The sequence below is a fragment of the Eutrigla gurnardus genome (assembly GCF_963514095.1).
Source record: "Eutrigla gurnardus genome assembly, chromosome: 9".
Lineage (NCBI taxonomy): Eukaryota > Metazoa > Chordata > Actinopteri > Perciformes > Triglidae > Eutrigla > Eutrigla gurnardus.
Genome location: NC_139923.1, coordinates 24,357,272 through 24,374,315, shown reverse-complemented (window position 1 = coordinate 24,374,315; position 17,044 = coordinate 24,357,272). Strand labels below are relative to the sequence as shown.

The following is a 17,044-nucleotide window of genomic DNA, read 5'->3' as shown; positions in this document are numbered from 1 at the left end:
TATGTGTAGTTAAAGACGCTCGCACTTATTTTTTGTTTTTATAGTGAAAATGTTTTTTTTAATTACTTTTCCATTATAACATTTCACATATTACAATCAACGTCTGGATCATTTTCTCCACGTTTCCACCAGACTGTCACAGATTTCACTTCCTCGACCGTCTCAACGCTAAAATCTACACAGGAAATCAGTTATAAGCTGTAGTGTTTCAGCATGTATCATGGTCTCTCTCACACACACACACACACACACACACACACACACACACACACACACACACACACACACACACACACACACACACACGCACGCACACACACACTCGTGCTACAGGTCTTAAAGTGCTTTTGGATTCATTTAGTGTGCTTGAGCAGTCTAACAAGGGGATTCTGAGCCAACCTGTGCAATGACAATGAGGTGAAGTTTGTGTTATTTCCACCAAAAGATAGTTGGAAGCTGAAGAAGAGGAAAGTGCTGTCTCCCATCACAAGTGCATTCTTTCTGAATGCCCTAAAAAAAAGAGTATTGTATATGAATATATAGGTCTACCGAAATTGTCGGTAACCCCACTGACAACAGTGCTAATGTCCTCTACAGTAGATGTCATATTAATGTGTAGTTCAGTGCAGGCAGTCCTTCAATGATGTTCCTGTAATACATATGCAGCTGCAAGAAATGTGCATGGATAGGTTGTGGAAGGCACCCATCCCCTTGTCCTCTCGCTCGTTCCCTGTGAAAAGTGCTAACATACCTTATACGTGTGGTTTCTACTACAAATTATACACTCTATTAATTCCCTCACGCCAGATGTCGGCACACTGTGAGACAGGGCAGAACTACCGAATTAAATTGAGATTGTGTCGGAGAGACAGCGGATGGCAATCAAAAGCTTAGTCATCATGTAGACTCATCGCTTCCACATCACAGCACTCCCACAAGAAAGCCAGCAGAACACAAAAGTCACATACTCTGAGTCCAGCTCCATTCATCATATTGGATCTACTGTTTAAAGTGTTCAAGAAGAAAACACCCACATTACGGCATTACTGTCACAGATATCTGGTACCTCTTAGACAAATCTGTCCATCTTCTTCGCAATGCCGCGCTTTCATCGTCGTCTGCTCTTTTGCAGTTCTTTTTAAACGTTACTCCAATTTACGTAAATTATTAATGACGTGCAAGTATAGTTGAGTCAACATCTGATTCCTAATCGACGGTGAAATGGCGATGGCGAAGCCGTGAAACATGTCTTATAGTTGTTCGTAACGCCCTACAAACACTGAGTCATATACAGTGTGCCGCGTGTAGCGATCTGTGAAATATGGTGCTGTAAGCGCATACAATTATTGCCACAAATATATCGTGATCTTTTGCATATAAATTGTGCAGATCTCAACTGTATTGCGTGAGCTACCTTTTCTACTTGGCTATTGGGATAAAGGGACTAAGCGTTATTATATGTGTTTAAAATACATTTTTGTTTGAAGCTATAATGCATTTGCAGATATGCATCTCTAAAGGTGTGTATCTTTTTTTTTATTTTATTTTTTAGAAAGCTCACCCATCTCTCGTTGCAGCTCATCCTTTCAGGGACCCTTTTTTTTAACGCAGCTGTTTGACCCTGCACCGTAGCACCCTGTTGAATTATATCACTGCTGGTTTCATTGGAGGGCGTTCAGCTGTACACAGTCATCCTGAGACATGATTGCAACATCACTTCCTACAGCGATACTCAACATTATCAAACACCCAAACGTTTGTCTTATCCTCTCTGAGTAAGTTCCCCCCTGTCTAAAAGTTGAGTCATATTTGCATGTATGACTACTGGAGTTCCACGTCACTTTCCTCGCCGTCCAATCCACCCATCACAGGAGTTGTGCGAGTTAAAGAGTCGAGGTGGCTGTTGATAGCTTTGATTGACATGGTGGTCACGTGCGCAGAGTGTATTAGTGGCGGGGAGAGGGATCTCGTTCAGCGTCCCTCTTCTTCTCCTCCCTCAACATTCCCCGGCGGCGATGAGCTCCCCGGGTCTCTCTGCCAGCCTGTCCCTGCGGCGTTCTTCGTCCTCTTCTTCCTCAAAGAGCGTGTGATGTATACTCAGCAGCTGGTGTGTGGGGGCTCTGGTCAGGGGTGGTGGCTCACACTCGGGGTTCTCTGTCTTGGTGAGAGGCTCCCTTGGAGGAGGAACAGGAGAAGGATCAGGAGGAGGAGGAGCAGGAGGTAGAGGAGAGGACTTGGGACTGAGGGGATCCTCGCTGGAGGGAGGGTTGGGGCTCACGCCGTTTATATAAGTAGTGGTGGGCAGGGTCACCGTGGAAAAGGCAGCGGTGGTCGATTCTGGAGAGCAAACCTTTGTTTCTGAAGAGGCAAGAACGAAAAAAAGAGAGGAGAAAGTCAGAAGTTTTAAAGTGAAAACATAAAAGTAAAAAACACATTCTCTACACTATACTCTCTCAAAGGTCAGCACATTATGCATGCTAAGACTGAGTAGCCATTGAAGGTGGCTTTAGCAATAATCATCAAGCAAGTTTAGCAGATATGACAAGAAGTTGTAAGTAATCCTACCCATCGTCTGGATCAGGCTGAGGTTGCAGGCGTATGTGGTACAGCTATGAGATGGGGCGCTGCATACTAATTCCTCCAATCTTTTTCGTTTTTTACCAAAGAAATTTGAAGAATTTGACCCTGAGCCAGAAAAAGCAAGGACAAAGGGAGAGATCAGACGTACCTGTAACGGCACCAGACACGTGAACAATAGTGTGTGTGCCTTCGAGGTACACCGCATCCATGTTGTGCTGTGAGGGTAGAGGCTCGGCGGTCGTGGCCTCCACCTTGGGCTTACGAATGGTCAGCATGTACGGGTGGACGTCCAGAGAGAAGTTGCGACTGTGCTTTTTCTCCATCGCACTCAAATCTACCATTGAAAATCAAAAGGGTCCGACTTAAAAGGAGAGTATAACGGAAAGAAAAAGTTATCCAAATAGGTGTGCTTCTGGAAACTACACTGACCAAAGCTGTGTTGTGGGCTGTAAAACCAAAACAATTGGCTGAAAGATGCTAAAAAGGTTGTTAGCGCTGAGGGGAACTGCAGAGAAATCCCTTATCACATAAGACATTTAAGCCATTGTTGATTGAAGACAATTGACGAGCATCGTTTCATAGTACTGCATACCTTTTATTGCAGGATATTGTGTGCTCTTGGTGTCCAGAAGTGGTGCAGTGAAGCTGTCTGCCACGGCCTTTCGTCTGACTGGTTTGGGTTTTTCAGGCTTGGTGTTATTTTCCAGACGCGTCAGGGTAAGAGGTTCCTTTACAAATGACAGAAAACAGGAAGATAGGTCATTATATCACAGCTTAAACCTCTGTTGAGGGCCACTTCCTGTGCCTCTTCAGAAAAAGAGGCCCTCATCGTGGCTCAGGGAGCATCCTGAACAGTCATACAGTCCATGTTTATACGAACTGCTACAGCTTGTAAGTATCATTCTGTTTCTAGAGGACGAGGTTTTGATTGGTTTCCCGCTGCTGTCATTGATGCTGAAAGAATGTTGATCAGGCCTCACCTTGAACGGCTGAGGAAGAGGATTCGAGCTCGGGATCCATTTCATCTTCTTGCGGGGTCGCTTGATGACCAGCGGCTCCCCGGCCATCTCCCCCACTCCGAGATCCGACGGGTCCATGTTGGGATCGATGGTCTGTATCCCAGAGTCCCTCACGGTGGGCGTAGCGTCGTGGTTGGACTGTGCGAGCGCGGCCAACAGCTGCCTGACCACGTTGTCGTACATGAGGTCGCTCTCGTTGGTGATGAAGTCCAGCCGGTTGAGTGACTTGATGTGGTCCCTGTTCTCGTTGCAGAACATGGCCAGGATGTTGATGTCACAGAACTGGGACTTCTGCCAGCGCCGCCGCGTTTTGATGCCGACTTTGTGCAGTTTGTCAAACACAAAGTTGGACTTGCGCACCACAAACAAGTGCAGCAGGTTGACGAGGATGATGAGGTTCATGGTGCAGAGCAGAGCGATGTCCACTGCCGCCATGATGCGCTGCAGCTGCACGGCGGGCAGCTTACAGTTCACCCTGAGCTTCAGCTCCTGGTAGCTGCTGATGTCCGGGGGCTCGCCCAGCGCGCAGGTGAACTCGTTCTGCCTTTGGCGGGCGTAGTAGGCGCTCAGGTAGGAAATGGGGATGGAACTGAGACAGATGATAGCCAGGTGGCGTGCGAGGTAAAGCTTCGCCAGGAAGTTACTCTGGCCTCGTCTCTCCAAATATTTCTCAAACAGGTTCTGCTCGGGGCTTTTCTCCTTTTCGGCGTTCTCTATGATCTCCCGCCTCTCTCGCTCCGTTATGCCCGGCCCTTTGGACTGGATCTGCTTCTCGATCTTCGGGGCTCGGCCCTCAGCGGCTCGATGATAGCAGTTATCTATCTCTTGAAGCAGGAAATTGAGCTCCGAGGTGAGCCGCGTGGAGGCGAGGAACTCCCAACCCAACGCCGGGATGTACATGATCCCAGCGAAGGCCAGCAGGGCGTAGGGCAGGAACTTGTGTTCGAACAGCGAAGGCCAAAGGTGAGACTCCACACCGGACCCGGCATCCCGCAGCTCTGTCCAGCAGTAGCCTCGTGCATATAGGGCCTGGTCTCTGGTGAAGTTGTGTGGTGTGTAACAGTATATGGACTCCTCTGAGGAAAGTACAGAAACAGACAATCAACCCACACATCATTTCACATGTTGGATATAATATATTATATGAATTGAGTGTATTGGCTGACAGGACAAGGCTATTATGACATCCTGGGTCCTAATTTCAGAATTTCACTCATAAATCCCATCAGCTGCAACATTTTGCTGGTGAACTTTATTGGCAGTATGAAAAGACAAACAGACGGGTTTCAACAAACTCCCCAGTTTGACAATTGTATCTAAACCACTTATTTGACATACCTGAAATACCTGTCGCAATCATCCATTGTGCTGTAAAAATTGAGTAATCAATTTCAGTCATCAGTCAAAATGTATTCAGTAACTCTGCATAGTCCAACAGAGTTTTAAAACAAACTTTTATGCTCACCTTCATGTCACTTCCAAATAGTGCTTGAGATAATATGATTAAATTGGGGATTTGGTGTTAAATGCAACAACATTCCCTTAAAAATACGTATGTGATCTGTATCTGTATCATTTCAAATAATTCATCTGTTCAGTCCAAAGCGCTGTGAGTGTCTCTGATAACGCCATTTTGAAATGATGATGATGCCTGGCTCAGATAGGGGAAGTGAGAGCACTCCTTCCTGTCAAAGTTGTTCCCTTTTCTTTCAGTCATATCTGGTCCGGGGCTGCAGCAAGTCTACTTTAATCTTTCAAAGTGCGGCGAGATTACAAATGATTCCCTTGCTGTCTAAATACAACGTCATCATTTTATTTGAAATTTGAAAACTCCTTTTTAAAAGGCAGCTTGTATTATTTTATGTTCCTGGTAATATTGCTAATGTGTGCGATGGCATGACTTTGTTACAGAGGGCAGGAGTCTGCTGAGTCATCCAGATTGTTTGGAAATGCCCTAAATATCATTATCAAACACGCCGTTGAGGGAATACTGAAGAACTTGTCTAAACACCCACATCTTTGTGCTGCTACAGTTAAACGCTGCGTCCCAGATGGTTAATGCTGCTATGCAGAGAACCTGACTCAGCACTGAACTAACATCTCTCCCATCACACCCAGCCGTCTAACCTTCCTCTCCCCCCTCCTGTCTCCAGTCGCTCTCTGCCATTCTCACTCTCTCTGTCTTCCGGTGCACTTGACAAAGCCCCTTTTGCTTCACTGCCTAATCTCCTCCTTCCATCTCTTCTTATCACTGAAGAAAGCTGCTGTAGATATTATGGCAGAAGGAAGTCTCACCTGCAAAGTTCCTCGTGAAGACGAGGGTGACCAGCAGGATGGGGATGATGACCGTCCCTATGGTGACGACGCGATCAAAGGGCAGCTCCAGTTTGAGCTGCACCATGAGGCCGGCCAGTAACCCGCCCCTCTCGTCCTGAGAGGAGCCCGGCAGGATGAGCTCCTTCAGCTTCTCACCGGCGAGCAGAGCCGTGGCCATGTCTAAGTTTTGATCGAGGATGTTCTGCATCCGGAAACAGGACGGACCAACACTACAACCTCCCTCTGGACTGGAGGGGAGGCCAGGCGCTCCCTTGCTGACGTTAAATACTCCTCAACGTGTGGCCAACTTCAGCCCCGGTCACCACACGTGGAGAAGCAGCAGCAGGTCATTCTGGGATGTTCTTCAGCGCTTTGACTCACGCACAGGCCTCCTTCCCTATGTTTTGCCCCATTTTCTACAGCGTCTTGCCTCAGACCACAATCTCTGTGTGGCAGGTTGAGGAACGACCTTAGGAGGCGTCCTTGTGATCCCCGGGGACAGCAGTTTTCTGGCTGAAGAGTTGTTACACAAGCTTCGGTCAGAAGGAGCTCTGACCAGTCCTCTCCTGGAAGAATAGATAACCAGTTAGGGCGGTACAGAACGTGGAGTAAAAATACAATGAGGTACGAGATGTCATTTCTGGGAACATATTGCACAAATAGATTCATTAGTGTGACCATCTTTCAAACGAGCCACAGTGTGAATTTGTATTGTCTCACACCTTTTCTCAGGAGAGCTCTGGGGTCCCGTCCGTCATCCTGCACAGTGCAGTCATGTGGCCGAGGACGACGAATCCTCGCTGTGTGATCAGCGGAGTGTGTGAGGTCACATCGGAGGGCGGTATTTGCCTTTGATCGTGCAAGGACACTTAAGGATGGGGGGGTGGGGAAACACTAACCTGGAATTGACTAATAAATTCGATCATTTTGACAAATGTTCTGCTTTGTCATGAGAAATTAACAACCATTCCTATTTTTTTTTTTAGTCCAAGATTCATCCCCTTCCTGGTACTCAGCATCTCTGGCATGTTCACACTGGTGTGCATGTATGCATACATGCATGAGCATGCAGAGCCTGCACAGGCGCATGCTCATTTAACTTGAAGGGTATACGTGAGCGTGAAAACATCACCCCCTCCCTATGATCCTCACCCTCTCACCCTCCTTCTTCCCGTTACTTTCTCTTCCCATTACTCCCACTGCTTTCCGCTTTACTTCCCTCTCATTATGAAAAACACAGCTCATCTATGAAATCCTTAAAAGCCAAGCCCTCTAATCCAAGGCTGGGAAGTGTTCTTAATACCTCTGAGTGAAACATGGTGCCATGAGTACAGGGGGCTCTCACCCGCACAGTGAATATGATCATAAGGAGAGGATTTCTTTGAAATATCATCAAAGAATGTTGTTTTTATACCTGAAAAAGACAACATGACTTCGCTTACATACATTACACACAGTCCAATTTTTTTGCCATTCTCTATCCAGAGATATTCAAGATAACCACGTCCTCAAAACACTATCTCAGAGAAGAGAGGAAATAAACTTTGCATATCTTAAATTTAAAGGGGCAGCATCACATTTTAGAGAGGCTGCACTGCTGTCTGTAAGCCACTGGCACTGCTCCAGTCCAACAGATAATGCCCTTCAATTGGACTGCCACCAGTGTTTAGAGAGGGAATCCTACATTCTTTGGCTACATGGGGCGTCCCGCTTGGCTACCGCCAGTACAGCCTGCTCCAAAGGCACAGAACCCCCCATTCATTCCTTATTAATTAGATGATGGCTGGAGAGGGAAGAACTTTTTTCAGTGCGCAAGGATCCGACACTTGTTCTCAGACACTCAGAGAACTGATATGACCAGATAACTGTGGACAGCCAAATGGTACATTTGGCAAAAGATGGAGTGACAGATACAAGAACAGCACATAAAGTGACCTCACTGTTTGCTCACTTTTGACTCATCAGTGAGCCCCATTGGGAACACTGCAGGGGCATTTCATCAGGGGGATCACTGCGTCCTTGTTAGTCTTGTGTTGTCTCCCAACAGGTCTGCGAGTCCGGGACGCGGGAAAAAAAAAATCGCAACCGGGAGGTCCTCATTGCATTGCAGCGGATTGCGGATGTCGTTTCAGCACCTGAGCGGCGGACAGCTCCCCGAATACCCGGAGACGAGCTCAAACATCAAGTGTGTGTGTGTGTGTGTGTGTGTGTGTGTGTGTGTGTGTGTGTGTGTGTGTGTGTGTGTGTGTGTGTGTGTGTGTGTGCTCTCTATCATCTGTGTGTGAGAGAAGAGGAGATCCTACAGTCGGAGGCTCCTCAGATACCTGCATCACCTGTCCGCACTGGAAAGCACCCTAGCAGCAGACACGCCACGGTCGCTCCGCGGTGCGAACACGAGCATGTGCATGCATTGGGGGGAAATAATAACAAACCCAAAATCCACTCACCATGTCTCGCTGCATCTCCCGGCACGGTAAGAGTTAATCTGCAGTGCGGGCGAGCAGCTACAGCATGTATCCGAGCACACCGGTTTGTTCCGCCTTTCCCCCCCACAACCCACCCACCCCCTGCTCCCCCTCCCTCCTCCTCCCTCCTCCCTCCCTGCATCTTCCTCTGGAACAAGGGATGAGATAACACATTAAGATTCTCGAGTTCATCTGAAATGCGATCGAGATTCACGTTCACATGAAGCTGTGAGGTGGTGATGGTGATGGTGCGTAAGATGATATATATTAAAAAAAATCATCATCCATACACTCATCCTGAATTCCTATAAGGACATTGGTGGAGTGTTACAATGATGTCATCGAATCCCAACTAGTCTTCAGATCCTAAACTCTCGTTAAGTCGACAACCCAACCAGGCACTGGCTTTTATTACTGATAGGTTCATCCAGCATGCCCATCATCCATGCAGAGACACTCGCAAACCAGGAATGGCAAAGATGTTTGTCATTCAAACTCACTGGGTGTGGCGAGCATCTGTATCCGGATGCAGTGGAGGGGAACCTCGAGTTTGAAATAAAGTAGAGCCTTCCACTAATGGGTGTGAAGTGTGGTTCCAGTGTGGTTTAGGTAAGCATCATACAATTGCTTTATTAAATATATGTACTATTTATAATAGTGTTGCCTTGTTATTTAACACTGCAGATCAGGGTCACTTTCCCAGCTGGGTAAGTTTTGTTGTTGGTCTCCAGCAGTCTGCTGCTCTGTTGGGATTCGTGTAGCGATGTGAGCGCGCGATGGCGGCGCGCTCCCGACGGTTCGTCAGCCGGACCGAGCCACAAGTCAGTTTTCCTCGAGCCGGTTTCCGCCGGTTGCTGAAGCCGCACCTCGCTACGTCTGCTTCCAAATATAGTCTCTCTCTCACTCTCTCACTCTCTCTCTCTTCCTCTCTCAGCATCGTTGCAGAGATCTTGAGGATATTTATTTCAAAGAAGAAGAAAACCCAGCGTGTCCTTTCATCATAAGTCCTCATGTCTTCAGAAATACACTCGGTGCCTTCTTCACGAGCTGCAATCTCTTGCAATTCAATACATAAACTAACTTTACTAGGTTTATAATGGTGACATTTTCAGAAATGTGTGCATTTAATGATATGTTTTGATCTCATAAGGTGGTGTTGGATATATTGAGAAGAGTGTTTCTATTTTTTTGTCCACCCCAATAGGGAGGCAGAATATTAGAAACACCTCTCCATATAATGCAGTGCAGTTCAACACTAGGACCTCAATAATAATTGAATAAACGCCTCGATGACAGTGTCAACAAAAGCGGAACATTACAGGCGTCAGAAATAGAATTTATAGCAGAAGATTGCATTAGACTGGCATGCCTAATGAAATAATCTGACTCATCCTATATGCATAATATTTAATTGGCTGAAATGTTTACTCAATGTGTCATCTAGGCCTCTGGAGGCATAATCTTCTATGTAAGGGAGGGGAATGCCTCCTTGTTAATGAGCATATAGCAGGTGGAGTCTAACACAGAGAGGAGGGTTGGCAGTAAATTAACAGAGGAAGGAAATCAACACAACAATTATTACAACACATTTCTCATTTCCAAACCAGAAAGCATTGATTGAACATATCTGCAAATATGAAATGATGAATGATCCAAAGGATATTAATGTAATAAGATTTCCTGGACTGTTATTGATCCAGGTAATTAGTATCATGTCTGACAGTGTCCAACATTAAAAAACAGAAGAGCAAACAGAAATCATAAACACACGTTTACTCGATGACAAACATTTTATTTTCCTTAATAAAACGGCATTTCAGTTCAAATGCTTTGCATCAGTGTATCTTTTAGTAAGCTGTTCCAACTATCGCTGTACACAAGAAGAGGTCACCTACTGAACAAAAACATAGCTTACAGTCAAGTGACTGCTGGAATAAGCACCGACCTCTGATTTTTATACCGACATCCTTCTCATCTTCCTCAATGCCGACAAAATAGCCTCATCCGTTAAATCCTGAATACACGCAGTTGTATGTTTTGACTGTACAAAACGAAAAGTTAAATATTATTGAGACATATTATAGTGCTAAACATTAACTCACTTGATTGTTCATTGTACCTGGTGTCAATCTAAACATATTTATATTAAACTACACAAAATGGTTGAAATGCCAGGTCAAATAATGCTCACTACAGTAAGCAGGCAAAAAAATATACAAAAACAAAATATCACAGAAAACAGACATCAGAGCAAAGTGCTCAAAGCATTATCTATGCAAATATCTTCATCAAAAACAAACTGTCACTGTCTCTCTGATTTTGTTCTCTATACTTTGTTCTGTATTTCCTTTACTTCTCATTCTCATTCTCTCTCTCTCTCTCTCTCTCTTTGTCTCTCTCTCTTTCCCTCTCTTTCTTCCAGTGTTTTCTGTCTCAGGATTGTACTCTCATGCTTACAGCTTACAGAGTTTCCACTCCCCGTCGAACTTCTCTGCGTACTGCAGGACTGTTCATTGGGCCATTTGGACCACGACTGCTTTCCAGGCTCTGTCTTTGTCAAAATCCTGCAGCGTCCCATTGGCTGCGTGCTGCCGGGGGAGCGAAACAGGAAGAGGGAGGAGCAGAAAGAGATAAGATGTGGAAGGGGAAAGGTAACAGTGAGGTAAATGATGTGTGAAGGATGAGCAGCACAATGTGTTTTTTTAAATATGTTTCTAGCTCATGTAGTTTTATGTCATCATATGCCATTTACATGAGCTATAGCACAAATGTCTCTTTTTTGGAGGTGGACAGACGGTCAGACTTCTCCATTTGTGCCCACAAACCCCGGCTTTAACTGGCCTTACCTCACAGTAATGGGTGGGGGTGTACATGGTGTCGTCGCACTCTGGAGCCCCCATGCGGAGCTTACTCTTGTAAGTGGCACAGTGCACCACAGTGGCTGAAGTTAGAATTGCCTGCACCAGCAGCAGCACCATCAGGATCAGCAGCAGGATGTCGTAGGATTGCTGGATCGCGCACAAACACACAAACATTAAATGCTTTTGAATACGATTTCTCTCAAATCTGTATCTCTCATGCAAAAGGAGCTCAAGGCTGGATACGTAATGCCTACTAGAAGGCCTGTATACTGCATACCACCGGTGAATTCTCACTCCACTGAACTCACCTTGGCTGTCGGCACATCATGCAGGAAAATTTCAATAAAGCTGATCACACTGCAAGAGAGAAAGCCGGAGGCTGAAAAGAGCAGGGGAGATGTCACGCTGCTGATGGCAATCAGCACCTCCACCTGAGAAACGCCAGGGTAATAGAAAAAAACAGACACAGGAGAAAATAAGAAATAAGAAAATAGAGCCAGTCTGTGTAACTGCAACATTTGTTCATTCATGATAAAGATAATCCCGTCTAAGCAGACACCCAGTTAAGATACGGAAGATTTATTTAGCACCTTTCAAGAGCAGAACGTCACAAGGCGCTTCAAGTAGTATAAATAAGACATCAATACAGACTGAATAATACATAGCAAATAAAACCTGAGTAAATTAATATATATTTAAAAAAATTAAACAATGGCAAATTGCTTTTTAAAACATGTCCACAGAGCTTAGTCCAAGGGGAGCAACAACCTCGAAAGCACATTCTCCTTTAGTGTCAAGCCTGAAGCGAGGAACAACCAATAAAATCTAATCAGAGGACCTGATAGAACTGCTGACACGGGACTGCAGGACTGTAGATCTCTAGGACATTTGATGGGAAGCCAATGAACGAAAAACAAGATTACATGAGACCCTTTTGGAAAACCTATCATAAGCTTGGTAGCAAGACTTTGGACCACTTGTAAATTATCCAGGGAGAAGAGGTTACGGTATCGTCAAGAGTCCGTGCCTGGTGTATAGCGACAACTTAATATCATAGGGACGATTTACAGTAACAGAAAATAAAAGAGACTCAGACCCTAGGGACAAGAGCTGGGCAGAATGAAGAACTTCTGTTCTGTCCGCATTGAGGACATAGAACATATATATAAAACATATAATAGGCCATAAAACTGGAAATTTGTTACAGTTTGAGACTTAAATTACATATAGAATTGAAAAGCACTATATAATAGCAATAGCAATAATAGGAGATACCTTGTAAGGGATGTGAAAGAATATGGAAGGCAAACAGTAGATGACCCATGATAGAACCTTGAGGCACTCCAAATACAGACTTTGAGATAAAAACACCAAGTTACCAAGAGTGATCCAGAGTTTCCTTCCCTGTTGATTGTGATACTGTGTCAAATGCTACACTGAGATCCAGCAACAATATAGAGCATTCTTATGCATGACCATGCATGTCACAGTCACTAAGTGGATCAGTGTTTGAACAAAGACTGACACCTCCAAACATATTATTTTCGCAGATAACAACCACCGTTTAAAGGATATTAAGCATTTAAGTACAGTCTGGCACTTACCAGACATTTGTTGGGGTATTCTGACACGACATGACTGGCAATAGCACTCGGAAAACACTGCAAAGGTTTAAGAAGAGACACAAAGGTACGTGATGAAGCCAGTGACAGGCGGCGGCGTCTTAGTTATCATTCTGAGCTGCAATCTAGGTCATGAGGGAAAGTACATTTTAGTAAGAAAAACTCACAGCAACAAGGATCCAGAAAAATGTGACAGACAAGTAGGGGCCAGGTAGCAAAGCGTCCATGTTGAGTGCAATAATTCCTCCGAACACAGCAGAAATTCCTACTATTACTTCGATCACCTATTAGAGACATGCATCAGTGATTGGTATGCATTGACCAGACAGAAATATCATATGCAACAAAACTGAAATACGAACTCACAGAATACGCTTTAAGGAGTCGAGTGGGGAACACTGCAGGCGTTAGAGCCACAGATCTGTCATATATCACCGGCTAGAAGTTGGATGAAGGTTGAGAGGAGTTAGGGTGGAAGATTGAAGGCTAAAGGGGGAGTCAGAGGGGAGGCACATCAACCGGGGGAATAGAATGAATCAATCACTCATAGACCCACCTTCCTGTGGCAGCAGCAGTCCTCTGCAGAGCGGGCTGACAGGATGACAGTACCGGCCATCAAGACCTCCAGCACAATCATCAGGATGAGGTTGAAGTTGATCTGAGAACAGACAGGAGAGCAGAGAAACAATGGCGAATGGAAATAGGGTGGAAGTGAGAGAAAATGCTTTGTAAAAGAATAACTTGATATTCTCGTGATTGTCAGTTTCCATTATATTGCTATGATGCATTTACATTGACAGCAGAAGGGTTCAGGACCAGTTTACATCCAAACCAAACCAGGCAGGTGGTCGTCACTGCAAATGTTGATACGTAGACCACCTGGAAATCTGACACCTTGACAAGAAAAAGACAAGAAAACATGAGGCCTTCATTAGTTCCACGTCTCAATTGCCTCGAGGAAATGCAATTAAAAATCCATTAAAACATAATTATCTCTTTGCCTTTGGTGTGTTCATTGTTTACTCACTGCTACATGTCTGTTCTTGGCAATGGCAAAACTGGCGATGGCTGCAGGGAGGCCCTGTGAAGAACAGCAACAAATCAGCTGCAGATATTGTATAGATAGACCGGTGACTTGTCCAGGGTGAACCCTGCATTCGCTCAATGTCAGCTGGGATTGGCTCCAGACCAGCCGCAAACCCTGAACAGCATAATTAGTTACAGATAATGGATGGATGGATGGATCTATATGGGACTGCGATTGCGCTTGCACGACGGTCACTTACAGAGCCTGCAGCACAGCGAAGGTAGTCCATGGCAACAGGGAACACATTGCCCAGGTACAAAGAGAAACCAGACGTGATAAGCAGACTACCCTGAGGACACAGACAGCGGCATGCATGCATATACAACAGACATTTATAAATGCGCTCTACAGGTAAGACTGCACAAGAATACTAATATTCACTCAGGAAGAGCCAAGATATAACACAATACATACAGACATACTTTTATGAAGTTTAGGTTTTATGTATTTGCTCAGAGTAACTTTTCTAATGCAATCGATTTATTTGCACATTCTCACTAAACTGTGGAGGCACAAAACAAGACTTCTTGTCGCCAGCCCACTCAAAATTTCTAGATTGGGATCCTCTGTCATCAGAAAAAAAATATGACCCAACCTTTAAAATTTGCGTGTTATGGATTAAATAGATGGACCCTGTGATGTGCCTCCTTTTCTACCCCCTCCCTGACCATCTCTCCTCTCACCCCTATGAGGACACTGTAGAGCCAGGCCCTGTAGCTGAAGCAGGGGTGCTTTAGAGGCTCCGGCTGGGCCAGCTGCAGGTCACTGGCCCTCACGTCCACTGTGTAGCTGTCACGCTCGGGCCTGTACCGCTCCCCCCTGTCTGGCCTTCGCTCCGCTCCTCTGTCGCTCCGTCGTCCCAGCGACCCCCCGGCCCTCTCCAAAGTGGACATGTGGCTGTAGGTGAACTCCTCTCGGGCCGAAAGCTCGTCGCACTGCATGATTGAATCAGCTGGTGGCTAACCAGAGACGGGATCGGAGAATGAGAGTCTGGGAAAGGGGGGAAGAATTGTGAAAACTGCGTGAGTTATTTGACCTGTTTTCAGCATGAATTCCTTAGTTAATTAGCTTTACTTTAACATGAGATTTCAAAGTAATCAATCAAAATCAATTAGTGCATTAAGCTAAACTAAAACAAACCATTAAGCTACTAATCACATGCAGTTTCTCCAAAACAACCCCCCTCCTTTTTGACCACCCGAGCGAAGAGGACACTTATTCAGCTTCTTTTCCACACATTTCTGCTCCACACTCACCTGCTGTTGAATCTCTTGCAGAAATATTGTCCAACACAAAGTATCCTTCAACAACTGAGATCAGAATCCCACATGGGAGACAGCTTGTTTTTTCCTGCAGCTCCTTCTGCTCCCCATCTCGGTCCTTCACACTTGCCCTCTCTCTCTCTCTCTCTCTCCCTTTACACGACGTTTCTCAGAAACAGTTTTGAAAAGTTTTTTTTTTCTTCTTTCTTTTTGAGCCCTTCAAAGCGTGGAGCTAAAACACATGGCTCTTGTGCTGCCAGCCTACTTTGTGCCAAAGGGAGAGCGCCTGTGCATGACAACAAGGGGAGGATGAAGGGGCTCGCGCTGGGGGCAGAGTTAGTAGGGCAAACACCCCTTTTTACACTCCCATTTGCACATGCACATGCACATCAACCCACTCATGAAACCGAACAATAGACGCTCAGAAATGAGCGCATGGCAACACAAAAAGACATGTGATTACAGATTCCAGTTCATAACGAGAAAAAAAAGAAGCAGCCACAGAGAGAAATTCTCACACACCGTCATGTACAGTGTTAAAACACTTGTTTTCATCTTTTTGGATTATATTGAATGTGTCCCCCTGTGGACTTCCCCTGTTGCTACTTTGCACTCCACTTGCAGTTCACAGCCCAGTAAATTAAGATGCCCAGCAGCGCTTTAGAAAAGAGGCAACAGAGACATTTCCACAGCTTAATCAACACAGTCTCCTGTTAGACACAGCTAATCTCATGATGGATAATTTCCACTTTAACTAAGACGCTCCTAACAACTAATTCAAGGGTAAAATCCTGTTGGATGATTACATGTTGTTGTGAGTGTGTGTTCACTGTGTGTATCCGTGCATAAGCATGCACATGTATGTGCACCTCAGGATTCCATTCAGTCTTTAACACAGCGCAGCATTCTCAGCTCAACATTGTTCCTGGGCGCCGGTAACCATAGCAACTCCTTAACAAACGCTGTCACCCCGTCCCTCGCCATTCTAATGTGTCCGCCCAACACACACACACTGCAAATACCAAACACACTCAAAGAGAGAAAAGTATATTGCAACAGTTCTGTGGAAACATTAAAAGGAGATCTGAGGAAAGCGTACTAGATGAGACACGATTTAACGTCTGTGAATATAAAAAAAATAACCGTAAAAAGCCTGTCTGGACAGGATTGTTTATTCCCAGTAATTTGATTGTCAGAGTTTATCATTTTGATAGCATCCAAACAAGCCCTGCAACCCTGTGTATCCTGCTGTCCCTGACATTTATGTCGTATAAAGAAAATAAATATCAGTATCATGTTTGGCACTTGGATTTCACTGTAGCAGGCTGGCACGAAGCCTGGGGCAAAAATGACTAATAATGGTGAAATTAATATCATCTAACTGCACAATGAATCTCTGTTATTTCAAATCGATACACAATGCCTGTTTGCATGAGAAGTGCAGCGTCTAGACAACAGCAGTAGAGAGTGACACTTTGCTTTTGTAAGAGAGTGGACCAGTAGGCTGGAGAACAAGGCCACGTCTGTTCTCTCTTCACAGCTTTGGTTCTCTCTTCCTACGTCTCTTTACAGGTGTCCCTTTTCCCTCTCTGATCTGCTTCACACCTGTCTGTCTTTCTGTCTCTCTCGCTGTACTTTGTGGCACATCTGCACACTGCTTCAATCTCTCCCAGACACTGAAAATTACTATTCATCATATGAGTATGGAGAAAATGAAATGTAGTAAAAGTTGTTCTAACAAGCCATAAAAAAAAATACAGAATACATCAATACATACATATAAACACAAATAAATATAAATAATGAAATTAGATTGTTAGTAAGTGTGAAGA

At 45.0% G+C, this 17,044-nt stretch overlaps 2 protein-coding genes across 2 annotated transcripts; both read right to left on the bottom strand.

Moving 5' to 3' along the window:
- Nucleotides 1-119: 119 nt before the first annotated feature.
- panx2 (pannexin 2) lies at nucleotides 120-8,455 on the bottom strand. Its single transcript, XM_084017198.1, has 6 exons — nucleotides 8,363-8,455; nucleotides 5,895-6,481; nucleotides 3,561-4,675; nucleotides 3,173-3,308; nucleotides 2,729-2,914; nucleotides 120-2,358 (listed from the first exon to the last, which is right to left on the bottom strand). The coding sequence occupies exons 2-6, from the start codon at nucleotides 6,121-6,123 to the stop codon at nucleotides 1,997-1,999; spliced, it is 2,028 nt and encodes a 675-aa protein (XP_083873324.1). The 5' UTR covers nucleotides 6,124-6,481; nucleotides 8,363-8,455; the 3' UTR covers nucleotides 120-1,996.
- Nucleotides 8,456-10,752: 2,297 nt separating this feature from the next.
- On the bottom strand, nucleotides 10,753-15,376 carry mlc1 (modulator of VRAC current 1). Its single transcript, XM_084017337.1, has 12 exons — nucleotides 15,207-15,376; nucleotides 14,634-14,940; nucleotides 14,150-14,239; nucleotides 13,891-13,944; nucleotides 13,656-13,757; nucleotides 13,420-13,521; nucleotides 13,230-13,301; nucleotides 13,031-13,147; nucleotides 12,846-12,902; nucleotides 11,550-11,672; nucleotides 11,227-11,388; nucleotides 10,753-10,968 (listed from the first exon to the last, which is right to left on the bottom strand). Exons 2-12 carry the CDS (start codon nucleotides 14,889-14,891, stop codon nucleotides 10,891-10,893), a joined length of 1,215 nt encoding a protein of 404 aa, XP_083873463.1. The 5' UTR covers nucleotides 14,892-14,940; nucleotides 15,207-15,376; the 3' UTR covers nucleotides 10,753-10,890.
- Between the last annotated feature and the right edge of the window lie 1,668 nt (nucleotides 15,377-17,044).

Bases quoted from the DNA above. Each gene is read 5' to 3' on its own strand.
- mlc1 (XM_084017337.1), bottom strand. From the start codon at position 14,891: ATGCAGTGCGACGAGCTTTCGGCCCGAGAGGAGTTCACCTACAGCCAC. The intron at 14,240-14,633 runs GTGAGAGGAGAG...CTGTGTCCTCAG, and splicing joins TCTACAGTGTCCTCATAGGG to GGTAGTCTGCTTATCACGTC. The intron at 10,969-11,226 runs GTAAGGCCAGTT...CTCCCCCGGCAG, and splicing joins CCCCCACCCATTACTGTGAG to CACGCAGCCAATGGGACGCT.
- panx2 (XM_084017198.1), bottom strand. From the start codon at position 6,123: ATGCAGAACATCCTCGATCAAAACTTAGACATGGCCACGGCTCTGCTC. The intron at 3,309-3,560 runs GTGAGGCCTGAT...TCATTTGTAAAG, and splicing joins CTCTTCCTCAGCCGTTCAAG to GAACCTCTTACCCTGACGCG. The intron at 2,915-3,172 runs GTATGCAGTACT...TTTCAATGGTAG, and splicing joins ACAATATCCTGCAATAAAAG to ATTTGAGTGCGATGGAGAAA.